General features: G+C 36.9%; 1 protein-coding gene across 3 annotated transcripts in view; it reads left to right on the top strand.

Annotated features, from left to right (window-relative positions):
• Positions 1-11,960, top strand: part of ADCY1 (adenylate cyclase 1) — a 334,238-nt gene that overhangs the window by 228,052 nt on the left and 94,226 nt on the right. For all 3 annotated transcript variants that reach the window (XR_003566882.1, XM_027837234.1, XM_027837233.1), the window contains exons 6-7: positions 4,795-4,953; positions 10,862-11,003. Coding sequence is in view for 2 of the 3 variants with exons in the window: in XM_027837234.1 (XP_027693035.1) it covers positions 4,795-4,953; positions 10,862-11,003 (301 nt within the window). In the remaining variant the exon portion in view is untranslated. The remainder of the gene's footprint in view (positions 1-4,794; positions 4,954-10,861; positions 11,004-11,960) is intronic.

Raw genomic sequence — 11,960 nt, 5'->3', positions numbered from 1 at the left:
ATCTATCTATCTATCTATCTATCTATCTATCTATCTATCTATCTATCTATCTATCTACACACACATACATACATACATACATACATATGTATCATGCATTGTTCCCATCTACACTTGAGCAAAATATCGTGCCATATGAATGTGGTGACCAATCATAATTTGAAGATAAATAGAACATACATTGTAGGATGTATTTCTTTTGGAATCATTTAAGACTACCCAATTAGCAGTCATTCAGATTCCTTTGAAAGTTTCTATTACCTCTCCAGGTAGCCCACACCTCTTTTACCTCTTTACAACTTCCACTCATTCCTCCTAGCTCTGCATTCTGGGACCAAGTAATCCAACTTCTACAGGAGAACATTTCAAGTGTGTAACAATAGGTCTCTTGTTCTCCTGGAAGCTTCTCTTCCCTGAGCAAAATAACCCTAGTTCCTTCAAACAGTAATCCCAGGGCATGGTCTTGAGGCTGGTCACCATTCTGGCTTTCCTTCTCTGGAAACTCTCCAGTTTATCATTGTCCTGCTTTAAGTGTGGTATTCATATCTCAGTCAAATATTCCAAACACGCTCTGACCAGGGCAGAGAACAGTAGAGTACATTCCTGAAAGGATTTAGACAAATAGAAATTCCAAAAGAAATACATCCCACAATGTATGTTCTATTTATCTTCAAATTATGATTGGTCACCACATTCATATGGCATGATATTTTGCTCAAATGTAGATGGGAACAATGCATGATTTGCTATTGGGTACCCTTTTTTTAAAGTTAACCTTATTTCCAACTTCCTCTAGACCTATATAGTGAATTGATTTTGAAACTAAAGCTTCTCTGCTAAAGTCATTCCTGTCAATATAAGTGAATGCCTGGAGCTCAGTTCTTTTGAGTATTCAAGCAATTCAATCTGCTTCCACTATGTTCTTTTTCCTCATCAATATGTGGCAGCTGCCACAGCAGAAAGCCTTATGGCTTTGAAGCCAAGGCAAATGCCTGCTCATTTGCCTTCTTATTCATCACATTTGGAGGTCCCAGATGTTCTTTTTCAAGGACGTCTCACTCAAAAGCTAGCATCTTTATTTTGGGAATCCAAGGTGTTAACGGTATCAGCTCGTTGATAAAATTACTTCATGAAAACATGGATGATGGCAATGAAGACACCCAAGGACCGGACTGAAGGACTGGTTTGAAGTAATAGTCTGGGCAATTGTTCAGTGTTTGGGGGGTGGGTGCATGCAGGATCTATAATTAGTGTGTTGAATTGCAATTTTCTACTTACAGGTTAAGTATTTCAAGGTTCCTATACTGTACAAATTCCTTAAACAATAATTCCTCTTAATTATTCCACAGCTCTGGCTGTAGAAATTTGAAGTAAAATAGAGAAAGAATTGGGGGGACTATCTCTAGAATGTCCCTTATAACACACTGAATTTATGTGTGCTCTGGAGTATAGGAATGTATGTGAATTCAATGAAAAGTTTGTAATTTCAGGAATAAGATGATTTGATGATTTTTCTTTGTTATTATGACCTAGATCACTACTACATGTAAGACTTTTAAAAAGACTGCTTTGCTTATAATTTCTATACTTTAAAAAATTATATTTAAGGTTAACTGGAAATAAATAGTATTTAATTAAAAAAAACACTCCAGACTCTGGGCCATGATTAAATATATGGTCACATTCCTTTATTCAACAGGCATCTATTAAACCACTGTCATTCATAAAGCTATCTCACTGCTTTGAGGGAAAATGCAGAGCTTAGGTTAGGCATGAGCATGCCAGCAAGGAAAGCAATAAGATATAAGGTGCAGGCAACATGATGAGTGCATTAGGAAATTGTAAAACAAGGTATAAGATAAGATCTGAGGAGAATGTCTTTTACCAACTGGATGTGGGGGTATGGAGATATAGATAGGCTTCATAGAATTGGTAGCAACATTTTAATTGGGCTTTAAATGTAGGTAGATTTGGGGCAGCTGGGTGGCATAGTGGATAGAGCACTGGCCCTGGAATCAGGAGGACCTGAGTTCAAACCTGGCCTCAGACACATAACGCTTACTAGCTGTGTGACCCTGGGCAAGTTACTTAACCCCATTGCCTAGCCAATAAATAAACAAATAAATAAATAGAGAGATAGATAGATAGATGGATAGATAGATAGATAGATAAATGTAGGTAGATTTCAGCCAATGGAGAGGAGGAGGAAGCAAATCCCAGGAATAGAACACAGGGTCAGTAAGAATAGGCAAGATGAGAAAGCACAAGGTGTATTGGAATAAATGAATGGATGAAACATTTATTTACCACTTACTGTATACAAAGCGCTGTGGTAAGTAAGCACCAGAGATACAAATTGAAAAGTAAGTCATTCCTTGCACTCAAAAAACCTACATTCTAATAGGGGAGACCATACATAGGAGTAGAGAGTAGTAGCATGCACACACACACACGTGCATATACACACATGTATAGTCATACCTCAATACTTGTGGGGGTTAGGGGGTTAGGGGCTTAGGACCCCCAAGAATGTGAAAAACCACCAATATCTCTAGGCCCCACACCAAACCTTTATTTTTTTAATAATTCTGATCATATTAATTTAACACAAAAAACAAATAAAACAACGTGCTGCACCTATGAAAAATGTTGCAGTTTCTGCTCAGGAGAGATTAGTATCTTGCACACTATGCAGAGTCTTCATAGCCACTGTTGTAGTTGTGTCAACCGCTTCACTGATTTGCTTCTCCTACAAAAAGTACAAGATACAAGGATCACTGCTGGGAGGATGGGTGGGAGGGGGGAGGCAGAATCACGTGGCTGAATCTGGATGGTAGGGAACCAAAGAGGAGGCATTGCCAAAGAGAGATGCGTAGCCTATAGTTCTTCAACACACAGTGAAACTTTTAATAAAATTTAACTGTTTATAATAAATTCATGTATGTATACATATGTATGTACAAATTTATATATGTATATATACTTAGGGTAGTAAATGATAAAAATAGATCAGTAATATGCAGTATTTATGCAATTATGACTTACTAATTCTTTTTTAGTTTTCTTCACATATGGGTGTCATTTGCAATTTTCTGCAGTATGCCACAAATGTCCAAAAATTCCCATTTAATTATCAATGGCCAATCAGTGAATAACCAAAATGGAGAATGTGAAATATGTAAATGTTGAAGAATGACTATCTGTAAATGTATACGCATGTGTAATATGTATATATAGACATACACATATAAGCATATTTACACATGCATGTATGCATGTGTGATTTCATATATATATATTTTCATATGCAGATAAATGGCAAAAGAAGTTATTAGAAGTCTGATTAATGGAAAGAGGTAAGAGGCAGTTGAAAGTCCATTTCTTCTTCCCATAGGCAACTGAGCACTTTTTTTTGCATTAGGACTTTGGCAGGAATCTGCTAATTGTGCCCCAATGTTCTACTCCAATGCAAAGACCACTATATTTTTTTTTCTTAAATAGGTAAGAATGCCCCCAGAATAACTAAAAAGTGTAGCATTTAGGTAGTATTTCATGAGAGTTAGCCACAAGAACAACTAAGAATTGAGAACCTTGCTGTTGTCGAGAAGTATCGAAGACAAGGGGAATTTTTTGTTTTTCTGACTGTGTCAAGTAACAGCTGCATATAAACAAAATGCACGATGATCTTCCAAAAGGGGAAGATGATAAACTGGCTAGTTATCATAATAGGTATGCCTATTCTGTAAGCTATGAAGGAGAATGAAGAACCTTTGATAGAGTGAGAGAATGTGATATAGAGAAGAAAGGGAAGAAGGACTGATAAAACTCTGGAGCTATATTCTAGATATCATGTTCTTCTTGTGTGGTTTGTCCTTCGTTCTCTAAGAGGACCATGACATCAGGGAGATAATGACATATGTGACTTGCAATTGACTTTGAGTGAAGTAGGACTGTGCAAAGTGACCAGCCTCACTTTCTCCTCTAGAGACATCTGGGTCCAGTGGCCAGATGTCGATCAGAATGATTGGAGACGAAGTTGGAATTGCTGGGTTCCCTATGGAAGAAGGAATTTATCTCTAAAGAGATAAAAGGGGCAGTGAAGTTGCATTGTCTAATTTTTAAAAATGACACATTCATGCAAGGACCTTTAGGAACTGGAGGAGAAGTATAGTTGGAGAACATTTGAGTTAAATAATCCATGAAGGGACAGACAGAAAAAATATAATTATGAGAATATACAATAGAGCACTTGTCCAGAAAGAAAAAAATAGATGATGAGTTCAGGAAACACATCACAATGCATCATAAAAGCATGATATAGTTTGGGGGCTTCAAATATCCAAACATCTTGCTGGTACTTGCTTTTTGATAAAATGAGAGCATTTGATAATTTAAACTTGTCTTGATAATAATCTAGTTCTTTGAAAATTGGAGAAAGAAATAATCAGAAGGAAGTGGTTTCTGAAGTAGACATGATAAGATCTTTAGGAGGAAGTAACTAATGAATCTTGGAATCTGTGATAAAAAGAAAACAGAGTATAATCTGTTAACACACCCTACATTTCGTAAGAGGGAATTTTGAAGGTTTCTTTGAGAGATATAATCCCATGACCTAAAAATCCTAGAAGGAAATCTGGTTCAAGGGGGAGCTCTCAAGCATGAAATTCTTACAACCATGAAGCAATCTCTTTAATACAGTACCTTAGAAAACACGGGATATAGCATCACTACTCCATAGGAATTAAAAGTTAAAGTGACCTCTAAGGAACCAAAGTCTCCTATTGTCCATTTCAGGTCTGTTGCAGAAGCCACTGAAGTTGACCTCAACATGAGAGTGGGCCTTCATACAGGCCGTGTCCTGTGTGGGGTTCTGGGACTTCGAAAGTGGCAATATGATGTCTGGTCAAATGATGTGACTCTAGCAAATGTAATGGAGACTGGAGGATTACCTGGGTAAGTCTCTGAAAACTATACTGATTACAATATTTCAGGATTGTTTATTGGGGTTCCTTGATAGGCTTTCATGCATAAGTGTAGAGCTAAAAGATTGTTTTCCAAAAAAAAAACAAAAACTTAATATAAAGTTAAATCTTTAAATGTGGGGGAAAAAACTCAGTAAAATGCATAGACATATATATGAGTGTGCATATACATATACATTTATATATGTCTACATATAATTGATTTTAGAAATTAACTACAGGCACATTATATCTTTAAAATGAATTAAAATTCATTCCCAAGGACTTTCTAAAGTTATTACTAATTTACTTGTTCATATAAAGTCAATCAATAAGCATTGATTAAGTGCCAACTAGGTGGTGTGAATTGTATTAAGGTCTGGAAAAAAAACAAAATAATGCTTTGTGGATCTCATTTTAACATCTTTCATTTAGTCTCATTTATCTTTTGATTAAACAGAAAGCTTAGTGTAGTCAATAGAGCACTGGCCTTGCAATCAGAAAGACCTAGGTTTAAGTCTAATCTCTTAACCATACTTGCTTTGTGACCTTGGGCAAATCATTTAATCTCTCTGTGCCTGAGTGAAGAGGTATAGATCTTCATGGAACAGGAATTGCATAAAATTACAGATTTGGAACTCCCTTCTCCCCTTTCTCCTCCACCCCCACCCAAATAAGTAAATAAAATACTTTTGACAATGACAAACTCAACGTGTTTAAATCTTCAAGAGGCACTTATACACTCCCATACATACACATGCACATGATTAGGAATATAATCAATATGTGTTCCATCTTGCTTTTCCAAGTGTGCTATAATCTGTGTTGGATAATACAATGTATATGTCCTAATGCATACACCCTTCTCAGAGAGTCAGCTTTCTCTGTTGTGATGCTCTCTTTGACACTGTGTGTAACTCTATCTCTAACATTAATAGAAAGTCTTAAGAGCAAACTGCTCACTTGGGAAAACGCATTAACTCTTTCTGCTCATGACCTAATCAGAGTGTCCAAGCATGATTAGTCATCATTTAAGGGTAAGGTTAAAGATGGAAACAAGTGGGGCCCAGTTTTTGGTTTGTTACAATAGGAATTGGGAAAAAAAATAAAAAGGTATCAGCAATAGCTGCATGCATTAAGCCTCCTTAAGCAAACATTCTGAATCACGATTACCTTAATGCCTAATATCGATTGTGCTCCCGCATCCTTATTCATTTAGTTTGCCATGATTGAATGGGAGGAAGGAATCTCAAATTCTCTCAGAAGTTTTGCCACTGACTTTCCACATGACCTTAAGCAAGTTGTTATATCTACTCATGTGCCATATGAGGACAATGGGAAAAAGTAATGATATATACTGAGATGCAAAAGAGTATGATTTTCATTGGGAATTGAAGAGGAGGCCTCGTCTAAACTGTAACCCAAGTTGACCTTTTTGGTCAGGATGAACAACCTAAAAATACTTATGCCTTTGTCTGGTTAAAGCCAAGACATGGATCAGGAAATTATTTTTCTGTTCTTGGCTCATTTCTTAGGACAAGTTAAGTTTCTATCTCCAGTTTCATCTATGGAAAGAAAGCAACACATGGCAAGCACAAAATTTGTCTGTGTTTTTGGGTCTGAATGTATTGAAGTTAGACCAAGTATCTTTGGGACCATTGGTTCATTGAGTTTTGAAACTGGACAATCTCTATATTTCCTCGAAACCATCATCATGGTGACCCTTGGCAGGAGACATGGTGATGCCTCATTTAATTCCCCCCTTCTCTCCACCTAACTTTTTTTTCCTCCTAAAAGGGTCACAGATTCCATAAACTCCTCCTTCATGGATAGATTCTTCCTAGCCCTTCATGTCTTGTTCTGTCATTGATCTTCTTTTCCTTCTTCTTACCTAGCTAGATGAAACAATTTATAGAGCCCTGGACCTGAAGCCAGGAATATTTGAGTTCAAATTCAGCTTAACACACTTGCTAGCTGTGTGACCCTGGTAAAATCATTTAACCCTTGTCTGCCTCAGTTTTCTGAACTGTAAAATGGGGATCTTAATAGCACCTGCATTCTAGGATTATTGGGAGGATCAAGTGAGATAATATTTGTATAGTGTTTAGCACAGTGCCTGGAGTAGTAAATGATTGTTATCTTCACCACGTCCCACATCTCTAATAGTGCAATCCCCACTATTATCCTAGCATTCTCAGATGAAAATAGGACAAGAGTAGTCAATCAATGGTCAGCCAGAGAATCTTCATTAGTGTTCATTAGAATCATAAGGCAGGACTTGCATGTGCTCTTAGGAGATCCTTGGATATATGTCTGAGTTGTGTGAGTTATCCAAGGGCACATTGAGATTGAAGCAGCAATTTTGTTTTATGGGATGTGAGTGTGTGTGTGATGTCAAGGTTTGAACCTGGAGAGTATATTTTCTCTAGAATATATGCGATGTCTGTGTTTCAGGTAGTAGGCAATCTTTATCATAGGTGAATATAAATTAGTATTTACCAGACTGGAGATTATGAAATTTACTAGCAAGGATTTCCTTAGGAGCTAGAGAATATGATTAACAAAAGTAGATTTCCATTTTGAACAGCCAGATATTTCTCCCCTCAATCGATCACTGATCACATGATTGCATCTTTAATCTTCTCATAGACAAGTTCTGGGCAACCCAGGTGCCTTTATCAGTCCCTTGCTCCTTTTAACACAAGTCCTTCTTCCCTTATAGGGAAGCAATGTGTGGTAACACAGCCTATCTCTGAGGCTGGCTCTTTCCCTTCCTCTCCCTGATTTTCTGATCATATTTAATTTGTAAGACAGTAGGATAATAGATTATGGAACTAGAAAATGACTTAGAGATATTCTAATCCTAACCCCCTAATTTTATAGATGAATAAACTGAGTTCCAGAAATAGTAAGTGAATTGCCCAAGATAACATAGGTATTAAGTGGCAAAGCAGGGATTTGAATACTTATCTTCTGATTTCCAAACCCATTGAATTTTCAGCAAGTGCTGGGGCTGTTGTTCATTTGTTTTGGTCGTGTCTGAATCTTTGTGGTTTGACTCATTCAGGGTTTTCTTGACAAAGATATTGGAGTGATTTGCCATTTTCTCCTTCACTCATTTTACTGTTGGGGATCTGAAACAAACAAGGTTAAGTGACTTGTCCAGGGTCACACAGCTAGTGAGTGTCTGAGGCCAGATTTGAACTCATGAAGACGAGTCTTCATTCTAAGCCCAGTGCTCTATCTGCTGAGTCACCTAGCTGCTGGGCCACTTCCCAATAAAGGGAAAATGCATTTCTTCTTTATTCTCTTCTTTTTCCTCTCTCTCCCTCTCTTTTTCTTCTTTCATACTTTCTTTTTTCTCTACCTTCTTTTCCTCTCTCCCTCCTGTGTTCCTTGTGTACCTACCTAACGTTACTTCTATTTTCATCCCTTCTTTTCTCCCTTCCTTCATTTTCCCTCACTTCCCCTCTTCTTCTTTCCTTTCCTCTCTCCTGTTTCCTTTCCCCCTCCCATTTGTTTCCCTTTCCCCCTTTCTGTCCTTTTCTATTCCTCTATCCCTTTCTCTCACTTCTGTCCTTATCCTCTTCTTTCATTATCGTCATATCCCTGGCCCCTCTCCCTTGCCCTCCCCTTGTCCCAAACAAAAGAGCCACAGAGCAAGAAGACTGAGAACCACTGGCATAAACAGAAGTTGCCAGACCAAATAATTTGGCAGAACAGATTACAAGATTTCTCTCTCCAAGGGCCTGAGGATTAGTGGGTTAGGGAGAAATGTTTTTGTCAGCAGGGTTGTGCCCTAGTGCCAAACGAACTACTTAGTAGTAAGTTAGGTGGTTGAAGTCTGCAAATAGTCGCACTTCAGGCTGCCAAGATAACACGGGTGAATCTGTAAATTGATTGTATCTCTTTTTCGGTGAGCAGTTGGGAGCTAATCCCAACCCAACAGGATGAAAGGGTTTCTTCCTTTTAAAGGGAATGTAAAAAGAAAGACTATAATTTTTACTCTTTGAAACATTTCCCCATATAATCTTAGACACAATAATGAGTTGACCATTAATAAAAATATTTGTTTTGTCAAAGAAAAAACTATTAATACTAATTCTGCACTCTGTGCTTTTAGGCCCATCTTCCAGAAACAATTTTATTTAATTTAATATTAATCTCTAAGCAAGTTATTTCTAACTTGGAACAAGAAAGTTGTTCAAACTGATATAGCCTGTCTCTCCTCCAACATGAATGTCACAAAATGATTTGGGGGAACATTTATAGGAATCATGAGGAAGAAAAATACATGTTAAAATACAGCCTGGGTTAATATTCAAGAATAGTTAAATAACCAAGTCAGCTGGGCCACACCTCTCTCTCCTGGAGTAAACGAAAGGACTTCGCTTTCATAGATATCTTAGCCCAGGGCGGCCTCATGGCCACATGTGACCTTCTAGGTCCTCAAGTACAGCCCTTTTTACTGAAGTTTGGATTCAGTCAAAAGGCCACACTTGAGGACCTAGAGGGCTACGTGTGACTTTAAGGCCACAGGTTCCCCACCCTGTAGCCCTTTTCATTGGAGAAGGATAGGTCTTTAGGACTAATGAACAGGACAAAAATTATTGTCTTAAAAGGTTAGATACCATCAATAAAAATAACATAATAATAATAATAATAACAATGTTTTTATATAGTTATATATTTTATATATATTATGTATATATTATATATTACATATATATATGCATATATATGTATAAGTCTGTAAAGCAATTTACAAATATTATTTCATTTTATCTTCACAACAACCCTGGGAAGAGTTGCTATTATTGTTCTCATTTTACAGATGAGGAAACCAAGACAGAGATTAAATGACTTGCTTAAGGTCACAAAACTATTAAGTGTGTGAGGCTAGATTTGAACTCCAGTCTTCCTGACTCTATCTTCAGCACTTTATTCATGGTGCCACCTACTTACCTTAATCCATTTTCCTAAAGGGGAAAAATTGTTCTTGGCCTAAGGCCCACCTTTCCAACATGATTTTTAAAGACTTTATACCATGTGTCAGAATTTCCAAGGGATTATAAGGGGGAAAAGGAGAGCTCCTATCATTTTGAAGTAACTGTGTTCTAGTTGGAAGGCTTTAATGGGATTTCCCAGCCCACCTAGTGAAATGGTTCTGTTTTGTTCCTTTTTCTTGCCCTCTTTTACCATTTTCTCATGATTCCCCTTTTTATTCTACCTTTTCCTCTTTTCTGTCCTATTTCTAAATTAATTTCAATGATATATTTTATTTTAATATTGTCTAAATTTCTCCTAACATCCCAGTGTTCCTCCCTCCCTAAAGTCATCCTTTGTCACAAAGAATATTTTTTTAAAGAAAAAGAGGAAGAAGGGAAAAAATCAGCAAAACTGATCAGTACACTAAAAAAATCTACAAAGATATGCACTGTTCTCCACCTGTGGACTCCCCATCTCTGCAAAGGAGTAGGGTAGGGTATCTTCTCTTCACTGGGGCCATGCTCAGTTTTTTTTTTCTTAATAATTCTGCCAACATTCCCTTCCTTTTGTTCCTTCCTTATTTCTTCTTCTTTTTCCTTTCTCTTTTCTCTATTATATCTCTGCTTTCTGCTTTACCTACCCCTCCTCCTCTTTCTTTAAGGTGACTCACCTTTGTATATATGGAAAGATAAATACTAAACTTGTTGGTTACTGTGGCCTTTCTATGAAAGTAATACTCTATTTATGGACCTTCTTATATTTTACATAAGATAAAGTCTCAAAATGTCTTGATCTAGCCTTGATAACAGTGCTTCCAATGGAGCATTCAAAATAGCGAGAATTGAGTTTTGAAATAGCCAGGAGCTCTTGTAATGTTTTTCCTTTCAGAACATCTGCCTCCTTTTTTCTAGGAAGGTTCATATCACAAAGACGACCTTAGAGTGCCTAAATGGGGACTACGAGGTAGAACCAGGTTTTGGACACGAGAGGAACAGTTTCTTGAAAAAACATAATATCGAAACCTTTTTTATTGTACCATCCCATCGGAGAAAGGTAGGCAAATTCTTCCCTCTTCTATTATGTAATGTTGAACTGCCTGTTTGAAGCTGTTTTTATTTTTTTTTAATGTGTCTGCTTATGTTTTCAAATTTGTAGCTTTTATACCCTCTGAACAGCAAGCCTTAATGTCTATGTATGAAAAAAGGGACTGATGATATTCCCAGAGTTCAACCTTTGGGATTTCCTTTTTTATGTATATGAAATCATCACACCTGATACCCAACAAAACACCTATTTAAGGTCTACAGCTTGGCATAGTGGACTTCAAGTCATACTTAACTAGCTGGGTTACAATGGGCAAGTCACTTAAACCCTCTGAGCTTAAGTTTCTTCATTTCTAAAGCAGAAGTTATAATCCATGAATATGGAATTATAAACAGTAAAATGTTATCAACATAATATTATTAAGTATATGCATTTATTATATTTATTTCACCAGTAGGAGTAGAACAATGCTGTAACAGGTATTCATTCTTCCAATAAAAATGATGTCCAATGTATGTCTAATGAAGTGCAGAATTAACTAATTAGGACTGCCAGCAACTGGCTCTTTAATCTCAGTCATCTCACTTAACCTCAATAAACCTCCATTTCCTCATCTGTAAAATGGTGATAATAATATTAGCTTGATGGTGGTTTGTAAACCTTAAAGTGCTTGAGAAATATGTTATTATTACAGCTCTGACTTTAGATCTTTTCCAGGTTGTTGGAAGGTCTTGGAGAGAAGCATTTTGCATCTTTGATTACACTGCAGCACAAATCATGGCACACTGATAAAATATCTGGCTGATTTAGACCACATAGTATTACACCTACCTGAGAAAAATAGAACTTTTCTATTCAAATTCTATAGTGAATGGCAAGTTAGCAGCATGCTCCAAAAGCCAAAGGCTTACCTCAGACTGGCAGAAAAATTTCATCATGAATTGCACTCCCATGGATAGCCTTTAC

This window comes from Vombatus ursinus, unplaced genomic scaffold (genome assembly GCF_900497805.2).
Source record: "Vombatus ursinus unplaced genomic scaffold, bare-nosed wombat genome assembly UNPS02014820.1, whole genome shotgun sequence".
In the NCBI taxonomy this organism is placed as follows: Eukaryota; Metazoa; Chordata; class Mammalia; order Diprotodontia; family Vombatidae; genus Vombatus; species Vombatus ursinus.
This window is presented reverse-complemented; position numbering and strand designations above follow the sequence as displayed.